At 34.4% G+C, this 18,104-nt stretch overlaps 2 protein-coding genes across 4 annotated transcripts; both read right to left on the bottom strand.

Moving 5' to 3' along the window:
- Positions 1-4,276: 4,276 nt before the first annotated feature.
- si:dkey-21a6.5 (major surface trophozoite antigen 11) lies at positions 4,277-9,764 on the bottom strand. The gene is made up of 10 exons (XM_058749487.1): positions 9,614-9,764; positions 9,363-9,455; positions 7,410-7,568; positions 7,166-7,304; positions 6,990-7,078; positions 6,574-6,637; positions 6,097-6,185; positions 5,734-5,846; positions 5,417-5,573; positions 4,277-4,944 (listed from the first exon to the last, which is right to left on the bottom strand). The coding sequence occupies exons 2-10, from the start codon at positions 9,409-9,411 to the stop codon at positions 4,787-4,789; spliced, it is 1,017 nt and encodes a 338-aa protein (XP_058605470.1). The 5' UTR covers positions 9,412-9,455; positions 9,614-9,764; the 3' UTR covers positions 4,277-4,786.
- Positions 9,765-10,057: 293 nt separating this feature from the next.
- Positions 10,058-17,272, bottom strand: nt5c1ab (5'-nucleotidase, cytosolic IAb). Of its 3 annotated transcripts, XM_058748440.1 has the most exons (7): positions 16,993-17,271; positions 16,702-16,854; positions 15,882-16,049; positions 15,569-15,698; positions 12,507-12,629; positions 12,230-12,414; positions 10,058-12,073 (listed from the first exon to the last, which is right to left on the bottom strand). In XM_058748440.1, exons 2-7 carry the CDS (start codon positions 16,732-16,734, stop codon positions 11,693-11,695), a joined length of 1,020 nt encoding a protein of 339 aa, XP_058604423.1. In that variant the 5' UTR covers positions 16,735-16,854; positions 16,993-17,271; the 3' UTR covers positions 10,058-11,692. The 3 variants fall into 3 exon arrangements, with proteins under 3 accessions (XP_058604423.1, XP_058604421.1, XP_058604422.1); XM_058748438.1 differs by lacking the exon at positions 16,702-16,854 and having other exon boundaries at positions 16,993-17,272; XM_058748439.1 differs by lacking the exon at positions 16,993-17,271 and having other exon boundaries at positions 16,702-16,980.
- Between the last annotated feature and the right edge of the window lie 832 nt (positions 17,273-18,104).

Genomic DNA, 18,104 nt, shown 5'->3' with positions numbered 1-18,104 from the left:
AAAGTAAATCTTTATGGATGGGTAACTGAATCATTGGTTCACCCCATTCGTTTAAAAAAATGTGGATTCATTCGGATATGTGTGTGTTTTTGTGTGCTTGGAGACACACAACACTTGTTATGTGATTTTAATAGGCAACATTTGTGTCGGCAAACTGAGCAAAAACAGACAATACTGTGTTTAAAATAGAACAACATTAACTTCTTATTTACTTAACTGCTGTATGAAATCATTCGTGAAATCACTTTTGCACTCATGCTATTGGTGACAAAAACAGAATGATATAAATATGGGACAAAAATTCATACAGCGGCATTTTTTTTGGCCTAATATATTGAATTTTGGGGGCACATAACTGCATTTATGGACTACATAGGTGTTGTCCTGCATCACGTTTGTCAACAGTTTATTTTGAAAAAGTCAATTATTTTTTATTTATTATACATATAATTATATAACTTGTTATTTTATTATTATACAATTTATAATTATTATTTACATGTACTATTTACTACTATTACTATTAAATTATTTTTAATTATTTTAGGTTTCTCTGTTATTCTTTATAAGTTCTTATTATTTGTCTTCTTCCGTATCCAGCTGTATCAGGTGGCGGACCACTTTCTTTTTCCCATTGGTAGTCGCTGCATCACAGCTTATTTGCAAATATATTATTATCGTTGTTATTTCTGATGCACCACACCAAAGGAGGTGTTAGCCTCCTTCTAGCGCCACCAAGTTCAGCATAACACCTCCCAAACATGTGTCAGTCTCCCGCGAGAAGCTGAATTGGACCCCAACCGTCACCCACCGAGCGAGGCATCACTATTGATCTTCACTGTCAGTGAGAGATATAAAGCAGGTATTCACTATGGTAAGAGTGACTCAGCTGAGCAAGGGTGAGTGAGAGCGTCACACCACCGGACGCCCTGATCCTTCCCATAGATATGGTGTGGAGGAACACCACTCAACATCACCATCCAAGACAGCGATCCTGCGGGAAACTGAACACAGAAGCCCATCCGTCACCCACTGAGGTGCTTCATCAAGCTCTGTGATAAGTGAAGCTGTAATGCAAAGACTACCAATTCCCTGAGATTTCTGATAGGACGTCCTGCTTTTGTATTATTCTTCATCTTATTATTAAGTCACCGAAGACTATCGAGTTTGGAGTATTTCTACTAGGGCTGTCAATCGTTTACATTTTTTTTATCTAATTACACAGTGTGCCAATTAATTAATGGCACATCAAATTTGACTGAGAAATTACCCACAAAAGATAATGAAAAGCCATTATTTTGTTACATGAGAAAAGTATGAAATCGATATTACAAAAATTAGAAATAATATATATATATATATTTTTTTTTTTTTTTTGGGTGAACTATCCCTTTTAGGTTCTTATTAATACATTTTTATAATATGTAAACATGATTTTTTAAATTTAATTATACTCTAAAAAAGAAACTAAAACAGCCAGTAGGTGGCAGTAAAATGTCTTGATGAATAAGTCATTGAGTCAATTATTCATTTATTGGATTCGTTCAAACGGCTGATTCAGGATCTTTATGAATGGGTAACTGAAACATTGGTTCACCCCATTAGTTCAATACGCGGACTCATTCAGAAATTGTGTGTTTTTGTGTGCTTGCAGACACACAACACGTGTGATGTGGTTTTAATAGGTAACATTTGTGTCAGCAAACCGAGAAAAACAGACTATATTGTTATGTTTAAAATAAACACAATACTCACTTCTTATTTACCTAACTGCTGTATGAAATCACTCGTGAAACCACTTTTGCACTCGTGTGATATCGCCCATCATATAACTATGAGACAAAAATTCATACAGCGGCATTTTTGGCCTAATATCTTAAATTTTGGGTACACATAGGCCTAACTGCATTTATGGACTACATAGTTGTTGTCCTGTATCACGTTTGTCAAGGGGCGGGATGTCAACATATTTTAATCGCGTTTTTTCCCCATAACTAACATTAATTAATTAAATTAACGTTGTTACAGTTCTTGTTGTGATCGGCCTGCACGTTACATCACACAGAGAAGAATGCAATTTAATATTCAAGAACGGTCTGCCTCTCTCTAGCGATGTTGATTGGTTGACGAGAATCGCATCTTTTAAAATGTCATGACTCAGATTTTTTTATTATTATTGTAATAACTTACATATTTCTTGAGGTTCACTTTGATGTTAACAAAACAAACCCTCATTATTATTTTCAACCCTCATTCTGTCCGAAAATTATCCGTTTTTAAAGGCCACTGTTATGATTGTCTAAGGTCATCCACTATATAAATGTAAATATGAGCTCTATTATGGATCAGTTGTACCAACACCCCATGAATAAGTGTTTTAAAAAAAACATTATCCATACAAAACGGTAATTTACAGACAAAGCATTATGAAATTGTTTACTTACGGTTTGGCTGCTTCATCTTTCAACCAATGTTTCTTTGTGTGAACTCTCCATTACTTTGTACCTTGTTTACAAAACAATCTACAGTCAAATGCCCCCGAACAAACATGGCCTACTACGCAATTAAAAATAGACCATCCAACCCTTCCCGGTCCTTCGGTAGTCCAAAACCAAATGTACTAGTACGCATGCGTAAGCGACTAAATGCAAGTGGGCGTGGCCTATGGTGGGACAATGTGATAAAACGATTGGTCAATGCCTTGTCATTTCCAAATATGGTCAAGTAAGTAGACCAATTTGAAGTAGACATCACAGTTAAGTCACTTACAGCTGCATGCGCATGCATAGTGGTGGCCAAAACAAAAAAAAACACTGGTAACAAGTGAAGGGAAACTGGTCAAATCCATGGAATAAGAGAAAAAAATATTTGTGTGCTTTTGAATGTCAGAATTGGAATGCTAATAATTTTTATAGAATACTGTCCTCAGAGATGCCATTTGAAGCTAAACACAGACGTTTAAACGGACAGACTATGGATGAAAACTGCTATGATTACTCTTTTAAAGCATAAATTTGATTTAGACAATAGGTCTACATAATGTTCACATATGCAGTTCATAGGGAACATATTGTATTAACCCTACTGTTTCAGCATGAAATAATTTTTAAACCTATTATTAGCCTACTAACATTTTACATAACCTTTATGCATTTTATCACTAGTTGAAGTCAGTGGTTCTCAAAGTTTGGTACAGAGGAATCACTAAATTAAATATAAATTAATGTTAAAACACAATATATTTTAATTTAATCTTTATTTGAATAACGTTTTTATTTTATTTTTTACATTTAAGTACAGTACAGTTTTATTTAAGTTTTAGGTACAACACATTTTAATATAATCATTATTTAAGTTTTGTATTTACCTGTATCTAAGCACAGTGCAGTGTTAATGCTCAAATTGTGTATTTACAATGTTAAAATGGCTGACAACAATAAATACTCTTATTAGGAATAAAACTGCCTCGGTTTTGAACTGTGCAGAGCTGAGCCCATGTAATTATTAACAAATCTTAACCCAAATGGTGTGAAATAGCAGAATCAAAATTTATCAAAGTAGAATTGTGCAAGTTTGGAAGTTGAGACATCCCACATAAAAGGCTGATCTACAGGGGACAGATTTGGCATTCTGCAGGCATTTTGCTCATCCCTGTGTTTTGATCCTTCATATGTACTTCTTACTTCACTTACTTTGTATTGTAATAATAATTAGTATTATTCTATTAATGATCAGGCAAGTTTAATATATGATGGTGGTTCTATGGTAAGCACATTATTGTCTTCAATGGTCACAGTTTGCCACAGGACAAACGAATTCAGGATACCAAAACATAGTGATCAGGTTCCACCTGCGAGTCCAGAAAATGGATGCTTTCAGGAGCCCTGGGGCCTTGGTTTGCAAGAATTAACAGAGCGACCTCTAGTGGAAGAGGTCTGGATTCACCGTCCTAGAATACAGACAGTTGTTATGATGGTTAGAAGGATACTTAAACAAATCCTGGACAAACTGTTGACAATGGTAGATTGTATATTTAAAAATCAGTTATTGTTTTTACACATTTTATGTAGGTATATTTTGTTTACCTTATGATGTTCCTGTTTTAATAAAAGTGTCTTTGATATTTTCTCTATAATCAGTAACAGGATGTCATATGACAGTTCAGATAATGAAAGTACATGTTGGCATTTGGAAATTTCTGAAGGGAAGTTTCAGAAATGGAACCCATCAAACTTGCATAAAGAAGACACCACACTTTTATATCAAAGTTGTGAAAAGATGTTTATTCCAGTTTACAACCTTGGAAAACGTCCAAAATATTTTGTTTTAAAAGTAATGTGGCACATCACATGTTAAATAAAAGAAATTCTGCAAATTTATATAATACAATATACCTTGAGGACCCTAGGCAGACAAATATAGTGGTACCAAAAAAAAGTAAACACACACCTGTGAACAAAATAAGCATAATCCAGCAACTTAACCCACAATTCTTTCAGTGCCATGGTTTAACATAATATCCGGTGCAAAATTTATACAAAAGAAAACACCCCCCAAAATACTGAATGGTTTCTCATACTTTCCAGACTCCAAAAGCTGTCAGAATCAAAAGAGACGTGCCACAACATGGTCAGTAAAAAACAGGTTTTAAAAATGGAATGCAGAAAAGTGCCTCTTCATTAAATATTTAATAGCATCTTACCAATATAAAGCTTAGAACAGTTCTAAATAGAAACTTTCAGACAAAATTTGTGCAGCTGAAAACAGGTCAGTGTACTTGGTAATGTCACCAGCCTGCATAAACAGGCTCTGCGTCACAAGGGATTCCATAAAAGCGACCAGGTGGGCGGTCTTTTCGCAGGAGGGGTGTCCGGGCAAGGGAAAGCTCGCTGTCATTATCTCTTCTCCTCCGCAGTACCAAAACGATGATGAAGAGAAGACCCACTGTGATGGAGAAGAATTTAAGAGAGTGACAACTGATCTTTTGCTAAGCCCCGCCTTAAATCAATCTTAAAATCTAATACTGACCAATATATTAAGTTAAATAATCATTTTAGCTTATAGGACTGAGTACATTTACCTCAAATTTTTGAGGGCAAAATCCAGTAAGATGATGAGAGCAAAAGATTTCCCAATGGTATAAAGTTTATCATGGACTCATTGACCAACAAAAAAGCTGCTTGGTTTGGAAGTGATTTCTGTGTGAACTGTGCTTTATGCATTGCTACACTATTGTCAATACACAACATGGACCTTTCACAGTGGCTGGCGAAATTCTGCCGAAATTTCGCTAATGTGTGTAAATAAATAGGTGGAGCTTAGCAAAAAACTCTTTTATCTGTGAAATTGACATTTTCACATTTTGGTTTGGCAGCAAAAGTTCAGCTGAAAGATGGTGTGATGTAAACATTTATACCTCCTCCTCCAATAACAATCAGTGCAATGGTAACAGGAGCAAGTTCACACGTCTCCCCTGCCTTTCTGAAGAAGGTCTCCATGCAGTAACCAGGGGCCGTGCTGCCCTCAGGACAGAACGCATCGGTGGGACACTGGATCGGATTTACATCAGGACTCTGGGATACAGACAGAGGTACATTTATTTTCTTAGATAAACAAGGAAGTATTAGGAGGGAAGACGACAGTATAAGATTTGCATTTCTAGCAAGAGGAAACAGTAAAGTCCAGTTGTAACAGTAAAGATTGTGTGTGTGTTTAGAGGAAGTAATCACTCACAGGGCAGTAGTGGTTTTCAGGACACAGGTCACAGTTCTCTTGGCCCCAGTGGATCTGATAAAAACCACTGCTGCAAATCTGACACATGGTTTGTTGGGAAGGCTTGTGCATTCCTGTCAAAAAAACATTGACATCATTCGAGTTTCATAAGTGTACTGTGGAAATTCTAATGTTCTTATTCAACAAGGACCTTTATTCATGTACTGAACTAAACTTGTATCACGCTGATACAATCAATTTAATCATGTCTATCATATTGCTGAGTAACGTGGATTTTCTGTCTCCAGAGATTTATATTTACATTTCGTTACATTGCATTTTCATATAATCTGAGTAAGCAATGTGGCGAAAAGAAGAAAATACCTGGGCGACAGGGGGTACATTCTTTGGAAGCGGTCTGAAGAGCCTCTGAGCCTGCAGGACAGACCCGGCACTGAGTACAGCTGGAGGAACTATCAAAAGGGCAGAAAGGAAGCAACAAAGACAACTTGTTCACAACAAATTCTGACAGTCTTGTGGTACTGCAATGACACCGCTACGACGACTAACTTATTAGGAATACAAAGCACAGCATTGAAATTTAACAAGTCAACAGAGAGAATTTCATCAAGTCTATAAAAAGAGATGGTTTAACAATAGCCATATAATTGAACCTTTGTAAAAACACATCAAAACAAAATCTGCATAAATATATATACACAAACACACACAAGGACTAAATGTCATTTATTTTTTTTATTAAAAAAAATGTCATAAGTGTATACAAATAAATATAAAAGTGCATATAACTCAAAGCCTGAGATGTATTTTTATGGTGCAATGTTCAGAAAAGGAACTTACTTGCAGTACGTGCCTTGTGGACACGGGTTACATGATGTTGAATTTTGTAAAGATGTGTAGAAACCTGAAGCGATAAGGAGGAAAAAAATAAAAAATAGAATATATATTTTTTCAAATGCTTATTAAAATGCTTAATTCCAGATTACATTTTACATCTCATAAAAGTAAGGTATATAATACTCATGCATTTTTATTTCTCATGGATAAGTATACTTTTATATAATAAAGAATAATTTTAATGATTCCAGTGTTATATAATAATACACACACATATATATAATAAAAAAATAAATCTAATGAATCTAAATTCTAATTACCCCTCAATAGGTTTTAATATGTAGTTGCATATATTTTTTTCCTCCACCCTCAATATGTCAATTTATTTACATAAAGCAAAAAAATGAATGACATGTCACCTGGTGCACAGGCTGTACAGGAAGCAGAGCCTGTGTTATTGGTGTAGGACCCAGTATGGCACGGGTGGCAGACAGGGCTTCCAGTGGAACTAATGAAAAAATGATTAAATCATGGTTGGCATAGAAAGATTGCTTATGCTTTAAATGAACAACAGCGTAATACGTTCTCCTCTCACTTGCTGTAAAACCCAGATGAACAGGGCAGACAGCCCTTCTGTCCTGCTAGAGGCTGATAGAAACCCTGGACGCACAGAAGACAGGCTCCAGGTAACACACACAGGCCTGCCTCGGGACAGCAGGAACACAACAGAGTTTCTGAGAACACAGAAAGAGAAAGTGCATGTATCAACTTCAACTTTTAAGACAACATGAAATCAAAATGAACCCAATTCACGTTCATAACACACAAAAAACACCCACCGTTATTATAATAAGAGCCAGGTGCACAGGCCGTGCAGGTGGAGGTGTTGAGGCTGGAGCAGCTGGGCCCTGTAGTGCTGGAAGCGGCAGTGCTCATGTTTGCACTGACTGTGGTGATCGTCACAGCAGGACTGAGTGTTGTCTGACTCAACACCACTCCTACACAATGATAGAGGACCAACTAGGTTAAAATAGATCATATGACACAATCATCTTAAAGGCATAATTATGCTTTTAAAGGCTTAGATCACTCAAAAACGGTCTGTCGTTGTGTAATCATCCACATGTGATTAAATTATTTTTGTTTTATTTCTTATGTAAAGCAAAAAAAAAGCTTCTCTTTTCCATACAATGAATACAATGACTGTAAAACTAAAAAAAAAAAAAGTACGACAAAGCCCAAAGTTTTTATTATTTGAAAATTTTCCTCTCAGTTTCCACAAAACTAATAAGCAGCACAAACATTTTCATCATTGAGAACAATAATAAATAATTTCTTAAGCACCAAATCAGGATATTAAAATGATTTCTGAAGGATCATGTGACACTGAACATGCTGAAAATTTAGCTTTTGCATCACCAAAATAAATTACATTTTAAAATTTATAAAGATAGAATTTTATTTTAAATTGTAACTATTTCACAATATCACTGTTTTTACTGTATTTTTGATCAAATAAATGCAGCCTTAGTGAGCATCTACGACCTTTTCAAAACTGCTTTTAAAAAACTGTTGTGTTGATGGTCATCTATACTGAACTAGACCCTAATTTAGTCTTAAGTGAACTGCAAACATCTTATAAAGCACAAAGGTTTTTAAAAGTAGTAAATGAATATGACAAAATTTCTCTATTTTGCTTAAATACTGCTAAACGTTTTGGCAAGTTTTGTTTAAAGGTCTATTGTAATAGCATTACATGAACCATACTCACATTCCTTCGATTGTGTACGTGTGTTTATTGTCTGTAATAAGTGTATACTGTAAATGGCACAGCATGGTTGTTAACCATCAGCACAAAGGCAAACAGAGTCCTTATTGTGAATGTAATCACATTAGCCATGAGGCCGGTCACCCACAGCGACACAAGCACCCACTGAAGAAATACAATTATTCTGAGGAGACGGTCATATGACTCAATTTGACTCCAGAAATACTAAGAACAAGTGAGGGACCTAGAAACCATGTTCCAAGCTTATACGACTTACTCTGAGGGAAACAGTTTACTCTTACTGACTTGTTAATAAACTTTTCAGAACATTTGAACTTTAAATGTTCTTTGATTTTTTTGAATGGGTAGTTTGACAATCAACATTGACAAATGAATGAATCAGAGGTCAGAGAAACATACTGAAACATACAGAGAACACTGCTGTCACTGTACGGCATGCCAATAACCAAAGTAGTCTTTGTTTACTACACAGCAGACCATATTGTGCTATTGATTTTGGTCTAAGATTTGCAGGTTTACGCCTGTCTTAGTAATCAGGAAGAATGTTGTTGGTAAAATATCTCAAAGACGTACTAAATGTGTCTCTGTATTGAAAAACAACAAACAAATACATAAATACATCGCGGAAATTGTAGAAATTATACATGTATATATATATTTTTTTCCTTCTATAAAAATATTAAACATTATTAGGTTAAAAATAAATATTGCCTAGATAGACATTTAATAGCTATTATTGATTTTGTAAAATAAATAAATAAATAAAAAATGTTGTCAACTAACCAGACATACCAAAATACAAAATGTAATCTTAATGTACATGGTTCATTCACAAAGCGAAATGTTGCTTGCTGCCGTTCAAAAAGTGAAACCTTTACATTGTTTCTTGACGAACATGACACTTCTATATATTTTAAAATATTAGGTCAATGATAAGAGTTCAAATGCGGTTTGACATTACGCTAAAGTCACATTTATCTGTTAATCTGATTCGGAAACTCACCCAAAACACAAGCGGTGGCGAGAACAGACACAACTCCCAAACGCTCCATGATCCAGCGGTTTACTTCAAGAGTCGCCACATCTGTCTATCCATCTGAATTCATCACGACAGACGACAGCATTAGTGCATTAATGGGAACTGTTGAAAATTTCTGCTCTCATTCCCTCTTTCGAGGGCTCATCAATGTCATATGACACTAATCATGTGATCAGTCACATTCCTAAACAAAGACTGAAACGATTCACTATTACCTTACTATTTGTATCATCTACAAATATTCTTTAAACATGAACTAAACTGAGCACGATCCAGAAGTCAGGCGTAAAGTGGGTGACACTGACACATTAACCAGATGGAGTTAAAAGTCCAACAGAACTGACGACATTTTTGAAGTCCCGCCTAGTCAACAGGACCTCAAAGCTACTATGGTAACTGTAGTTCTTACACACACACACACACACACACACAATGGTAATTGCGTTAGGGGTTATTTGAAGAAGTGGAGAAATAGGGATATTTCTGTCATTTCGCCCACAGGGTCATTTGTTTTACTTTACACAAGTGACAGTGGGAATGTATCAAAACTGGATACTTCTTCTGCTTTCTCTCTCTGTCCAATCTGCTCCATTTCAGACGGCTGGGGGAAAGTCTAGTACCTATATTCTGCACTCAAATGAGAAAAAAATATGGTCTATTTTTCAACATTTATTTCTTCTTCACTGTTTATTATGGTATGTAGTGCAAAACACTGACTTGAGCATGCCCTGAGTAACACACAGGATTTCACAAACGCATAAACCAAATTTATACATAGTAACACTGATGGATTTAAACACTTTATAACAGATATACACGCATAAAGGTTTCAATACAGAGTGTAAAACAGCCCTTTATGGTAAACAATAACTGAGACTGTGATTCAAAACTAGACCATAACAATATAAAAGCTGAAAATATGCATGGCTAAAGGTGATATTTATGATATTAAACATGCATTTGGTGCATTTTAGCTTTAGCTGGACTCTGGCATAATAAAATAAATAACATTTGCTATTATATTAGAACAAAAAATGTAACAATTTAACTCAACAGTATAATATCACTTATTGCCCAGTTTTCCTTCTCTGTTTATTTATGGCTTGATATAACGTAGTAAACAACTTCAAAGCTGTGATGTTCAGTGCAAAGGGCCTTCCACTGACAAACTGGCCTATTTTTGGAAGCTGGAAAAGCAAAACTCACTGAGTAGCTATTTTAAAACTTTTAGTGCTGTCAAATGAGTAATCGCGATTAAAATCCAAAATAAAAATTGTGTTTTCATAATATATGTATGTGGACTGTGTATATTTATTATGTATATATAAATACACACACATACAGTATATATTTTGAAAATATTTACATGCATATACATTTATATATTTATATTCTTATATGTGACCCTGGACCACAAAACCAGTCTTAAGTCGCTGGGGTATATTTATAGCAATAGCCAAAAATACATTGTATTGATCAAAATGATCCATTTTTATTTCATGCCAAAAATCATTAGGATATTAAGTAAAGATATTTTGTAAATTTCTTACCAAAAATATATCAAAACTTCATTTTTGATTAGTAATATGCATTGCTAAGAACTTAATTTGGACAACTTTAAAGGCGATTTTCTCAATATTTAGATTTTTTTGCACCCTCAGATTCCAGATTTTCAAATAGTTGTATCTCGGCCAAATATTGTCCGATCCTAACAAACCATACATCAATGGAAAGATTATTTATTCAGCTTTCAGATGATGTATAAATCTCAATTTAGAAAAATTGACACTTAAGACTGGTTTTGTGGTCCAGGGTCACATATTATATATAAATATATTTAATATATAAACATAACATATTTTTCTTAAATATATACATGCATGTGTTTGTATTTACATATACATAATAAATATACACAGTGTACACATATATTATGTAAACAAAAACTTTTATTTTGGAAGCGATTAATCGCGATTAATCGATTGACAGCACTATTATTTATTTATTTACTTACTTTTGGAAAGTAACCAATTACAAAGAAACTCAAAAATTTCTTCCATAAATTTCCATAGCACTTTTTTTTCCATACTATGAAAGTCCATGGCTACCATCAGCTGTTTGGTTACTAACATTCTTCTGAATATCTTCTTCTGGGCTGAACAGAAGAAATAAACTCACACAGGTTTGGAACAACTTGAGGGTGAGTAAATGATGAGAGATTTTTAATTTTGGGGTGAAGCATCCCTTTAAAACCTTATTTAAAATCGTCACACCCAGGATGAAGAGAGCAGTATTCACTCTAGCTGCTTGGCTGGCATTTCTTTTTTTACATCCCTTGCCGTCTTTGATTGAAACTTCTGGGCAATTCCATAGGGAACATGAGCCGCCACAGTCCCAAGTTCTGCTGCTCCCTCTACGTGGAACATCTGATCATCGAAGAAGATGTGAGGTCTGATCTTTTCCAGCATGGGGCCTTTAGGGGCTCCTGCTAGGAAGAGGGCCTCATCTATCTCTAGACCCCAGGAACGTAACGTCTTGAGGGCCCGGGTGCCTGAACTGGCTGCACTGCGAGCTGTAACCAAATAGGTGCGGATGGGACAATCCAGGCGCTGACCTTTGGCATAGAATTTCTGTTGCAGCTTCCCTAGAGCTTCCAAGAACCCCTTAAGTGGTCCCTATGAAAAATGATAATAATTCACTGTTGTCAGAAGTATAATATCCCTGTTTTCTTGTGAAAAAGTGTCAGTAGATGTTTTACAGCAATCATTCACATCATCAATGGAGTTTAAACAGTATATTATTGCATGCTATTAAATTTAAATGGAACATACATGATCAAGAGGTTTATTTTCATGGGCTTTCTCATGCTCAAAGAACTTGGCCAGTCCGTGGGCTTTGTAGATTCTCTCCGACTCATCTGAAAAGAGAACGGCATCTCCATCAAAGGCCACTCGCAGCTGAGTCTCCTGCACCTCTGTGATTTTTCCAGGTGAGAATACTGTTGCTGCTGCAATTCCTAATAAGAAAGAATTTCATATTGAATCAAAATTAGTATATTTATGATTCTACCATTAAAAATTAATTAATTCCCCAAACCACTCCACTCACCTTCTTCAATGGCTTCTCTTACTTTCAGTGAATCAGCTGACAGATAAAGGTTGGCATGGTAGGCTTTCAGATACCCAATAAGACTGTTGCCTCCAGTCATACAAAAGCGCTCTATAAATAGCTCTTGAAATAAAAAACAACACAAGATAGTACCTTATAATATCTTTTAATAACTACAGTGAGCTCAATTAGTGAATTAAGCATCTGTAAGGAAACATAATTGCATATTATGCATATATTTTTTTTCCAATTTTGGAAGTTTTGTTCCAAACATGTATAACTTGACAGCAGAACATAATGGCAGGATTACTGTAGTTAACTAAAACTAAAATTAAAACTATAGTAAAATAAAATATATAAATCTTAATTTCCACTAGTTGCCAATGCATTGGAACTATCTAGACAATATATAGAAATCATTTTTGGTTATCCCTTTAAGATAATCAGTAACTTACACATGTCCGAAAAGGAGTAGGAAGAAGCATAAACTTATTTAATCCTACCCCTTCTTCACTCCTCATTTATAGTAATAATCAGTAACAATAATGATCAAATTACCTTCATAATTCTGTCATCTCAATCTTCTCGTAATACATTCTTTACAATTTACTGCATAGATTTTTCTATAATAAACATAACATGAATAAAAACAATGACTAAATAATCTGTACGAACACCTAGTCAAATCCATTCTTCCTCCATATACATTCTGAAAACCATATGTTTATACTGCTTTTTGAACTGGGTCACGTTTGAGCATTGCTTGAGCACTAAACTTAGTCTGTTCCACAATTTCGCTCCACAGAAATACAAAAATGTCTTAATGTATGAACATAAAGCTGCTTAAAATTACACTCTCTCCTAAATTTATATCTCTCTTCTCCATTAAGAAACAATTTTTGAATATTACCATTAAATTGAATATTATTATTATTATTATTTTTGCTTTATACATTATTTGTGCTGTTTGAAAATGAACCAAATAAATACATTTTAATGTCTTTGATTTTAAAAATAATGAATAAGTTTTATGAATTATCCATATTGCTCTTTTTTTGCAACATAAATAGTGATTATAATCTGCAGTGATTTGTGGTCCAGAACAAGCTTTGCTTTATTCAGTGCTGAGACACTTCTCGAAAGTTTATTATGAAAATGTTTTATGTGAGATTTCCAACTTAATTTATCATCTATTATCACCCCAAGAAACATATTTTCATTTACTCTTTCTATATCCACACCATCTATCTGTATCTGGACTTATGTACTCACTTTACAATTCTCAAATAACATACATTTAGTTTTATTAATGTTTAATGATAATTTATTTCTATCAAACCACATTTTTAATTTATTCATTTCTGAAGTGATGGTCTTCATTAGCTCCTTCAAATTCCCCCCAGAACAAAAAATATTTGTATCATCTGCAAATACAATTTTTTGATACTTTGGTGATATCATTTATATAAAGCAGAAATAACTTTGGACCCAGTACTGATCCCTGGGGGATGCCACAAGCAATGCCCAAGCACAAAGTTGAATATTCCCCCAACTTCACAAACTGTTTTCTGTCCCTAAATAACTTCTCACCCAGTCCAGTACTACCCGCCTAATCCAATACCGTTCCAGTTTAATAATTAATTTATTATGATCAATTGTGTCAAAAGTTTTTTTAAGATCTATGAAAACTCCAACTGCAAACTGCTTATGATCTATAACTTTTGTAATTTCTTCAACCAAATTAATTAATGCCAATGATGTTGAACTATTTGATTTGAATCCATATTGACTGTCAGAGAGTAATTTAAATTTTTAGACAGATATATCTAATCTATTAGTAAATAGTTTTTCTAGAATTTTGGAAAATTGTAGTAGTAGAGAAACAGGCCTGTAGTTTGAAAAATTATGTCTATCCCCAGTTTTGTACAGCAGAACTACTTTGGCTATTTTCATTTTGTTTGGAAATTTACCGGTTTGAAATGATATATTACAAATATGTGTTATTGGTTTTGATATCCCCTCATAATTTTTATATGAACTTATTTATGATAATTATTATTTATTTTTCTTCCACTGCTGTAAGGAACATTGAGTTGGGATTCCTTTCAATTAAATTGTCTTTCCAATCTTCCGATGACATCGGGTCTTGAATTTCTTTTGGCAATTTTGGTCCAACACTCACAAAAAAAATTATTTCAGCTATTAACCACATCATCCATATTATCCTTTATAGCATTGTTATCAATATAATATCGAGGATAACTTTGTTGTCCAGTATCTTTTTTACTATTTCATATACCCTATATTCCTTTAATGTTATTTTTATTAATACTAATATTTTACTATAATATTCCTTTCTACAAACCTGTAAGATACTGGTTAACTTATTTTTATATTTTTTATGTTTATTATATGCCTCTCTAGTCCTTTGTTTTATAAATTCTCTATAGAGTGTATTGTTCTTTAGTATTTTGTATTATACTTAGTATTTAGTATTTTTAGCTCAGTATTTTGTAATCCCTTTGTGATCCATTGTCGATCTATGTATTTTTGTTTTTCTGTAATATTGTATTGTATTGACAGTTTTTTTTCATATAATGATATACATTTTTTTAAATGTGTTGTACGCATAATATGCATTGTCAACATAATTTTCTTTGCATTCATAGTTTTATCACTCGTCTGTAACCTTGTTTTACATCTAGCTGTTTCCTCTTATGTTTATTTTCATAAACTGTAAAAACCAGTAGATGATAACTAATGTATTTTATTAATAGTCCACACACAGTATTATTTTCAATATCATTAGTAAATATGTTATCAATCAGAGTGGCACAATGGGGTGTAAGTCTACTGAGTAATTTTTGGGTATAAACCCATACTGTACATTGTATTAATGAGTTCATTAGATTTTCTGTATCTTCATACTAATTTTTACCAGAAGTAAATAAATCTGCATTAAAACTTATTAGATGATAAATACTGATATATTACATTATAAATTGTATATTACAATTTTCAAAGCAACTCAGCGTCCCAGTTGAAAACATCTTTTGACTTACGGTAATGGTTGATTGAATTTATGAGCCGAAGTCCCACATGAGCATGATTGCTGGTCATCAGAACCACATCAAAGAGCTCTTCACTGTCTGGATAAAGCTCCCTGAGTCGAGTGTTCACTGCCTCCACTGCCTACACAGCATAGAAAAATAACATTTCCCTCTATATCCATAGTTCTATAGCTTGGATAGCTGAATGACAGAAATGAATATTTTCTTCCCTTAAGTTGAGATAATTACAAACTTTTTTTAGATTCTTATTAATGATATCATTGCTAGCAACTGATGTGTGTAAATACAATAGAACAGGTTTGACCTTAATGAAGGGGAATGCAGGTCCAGGTGCGAATGGCTCGATCTCATGTTGGATCTGATATTTCAGGTAATCCTCCATTCCCTGCTGCTCATAAATGTCCTGCTCTCGATCCATATTGAAGAGAGCACGGGAGGACACGGCGATGGTGATGGCATTCTGAGGCTTTGGCTGAATAAACATAATATTACATACTGAAGGTATAGGCCATGCATTTTTGGTTACTATTTTAATGTTATTTCAATTATATTTCAACTTTTGCAACAAAAAGAAAGATAGATAGATAGATAGATAGATAGATAGATTTTAGACAGACAGACAAACAGATGTACAGACCTAGATAGTAAGCCTGTACAATAAGACCAAAAAATTGCAGAAATGTTATTTTATTAAAAAACAAACAAACAAACAAACAAACTGTGCAATAAGGCAAAGAATGTAAATAATTTCCAGTTCAGACAAACACACTGAAAAACAGGCAAACAGACCAATATTAACATAGATAGATAGATAGTCTATGCAATAAGAAAAACAAAAAAAACAAAAAAACATTAACAATATCAAATGTTATGCAAATAAATAATGCAATAAAGCCAAAAATGTCAACAACCAATTTCAAATGTTTTTAGATGGATGGATGGATAGATAGAACATTGAATAAATAAATAAACGTGTAAAAAAACAAAAATAAACTTTTTTTTCCATAAATCGCTGCGCAATCTGCGTTGTTGCTAAATTGACCGAAGCACGTAGCCTATAAAAGCAACTGGTCGTGAGCGCGTCTTCATATCGCTTTTTGTAACAATGTAGAAATCGCTCATACCAAATTCTGCGCTGCGGTTTTATCGCGGATCATTGTCGTCTTCTGTAAGCTGCCTTGTTATTGTGTTTGCTGATCCACTGTTGAATACAGGTTTATTCCTCGGCGGCATCACTGCAGCAAACGCTCGCGCCATCGCGTCTGTTCAGTGTCTCGCTGCAGGAAGCGCGGGTATTTTTAGAGACGTTATCAAATGCAGACACCTCTGAGCTCAACACAAGCTTTAATGCTCGCAGTCACAACCGGTAGCTACTATATGGCGCTATATTACAAGGAACTTGGCTACAGACTCACCGGTGTAGGTTTCTTGCTGGGACTCGACTGGTTCTCCTTCTGCTCCCCAAAAGTGTGCATCTCTTTCATTAGTGGTTTATTCATGACTGATGCTCAGGAGAGCCCTGCTCTGTATGACCTTCACATAAACACACACACACACACTGGGCAGACACATCCCCTGGAGCAAAGCAGAACCCAAAGAGCAATCAAATGAACACACACCGATTTAGATGTGCATGGCTGTCATCCTCACCTCCTTCCCACACCACATCTCCATCATCTGCTGCTTCCGGGGCTCGATGATGGAGTGTGGGTGTACATAGTGCAGCATTTTGTGTGTTTACATCATCTGCAAATGGAGGAAATGTTTTTTTGGACTCTGGGGATCTCAGGGAAATTGATGCACATCTCAGAAAGGTCCCCTTGACAGCTGCTGGTGTTAAGAGGCATATAGAAGAGGAAAAGCCCTTCATGATCAGCACTAATGCACTCATATAATGACTCCAAAGATACTGTGCTGTGTGCATTGTATTTTTCATGAGGCTCAAAAAAGGAATATGAACAAGTTATGTATAGCTACTACTATTCAGACGTGGTCAGCAAGATTTCTCATCTCTTGTCTCTTATGCTCATCAACGCTGTTAAAAAAAACAGATACTTTTGTATCTATAAATTGTATATTTTAAATGATTTTTCATCAATTTCATGAAAAAAAAAGTATATCTTTCTTTTAAAACATCTTACTGACCCCAAAATTTGAATGGAATATAGTGTTTATATACCCTCAGAAGTTTATAAATACAGAAATACATAAATTAAAGCAAAATAATAATAATAATACAATTAAATAAAATTAAAATTTTGTTTGCACATGGAAACTCCTTAGATTTTCAAAAGGACTCAGACTGGATCATTCAAGGATGTTGATTATTTCATGTCATTTCTTGGTTGAGTTGGCTTTGTCCTTTTTGTTTTGAAAGGTGAAAATCCTACTGAATCCAGCTTTTTCTCATTTGGCAGCAGGTTCTGCATCTTCATTAAAGTGTCAGGACGTTCCTCTTGGTGGCAAACAAATGACTTTCTTTACAGCTACTAAGAACTGCCTGATTTTTCCTCTGATGTTGTTAAAA

This window comes from Onychostoma macrolepis, chromosome 17 (genome assembly GCF_012432095.1).
Source record: "Onychostoma macrolepis isolate SWU-2019 chromosome 17, ASM1243209v1, whole genome shotgun sequence".
Classification (NCBI taxonomy): domain Eukaryota; kingdom Metazoa; phylum Chordata; class Actinopteri; order Cypriniformes; family Cyprinidae; genus Onychostoma; species Onychostoma macrolepis.
The sequence above is the reverse complement of the archived record's forward strand: the minus strand, read 5'-3'. Positions and strand labels throughout refer to the sequence as shown.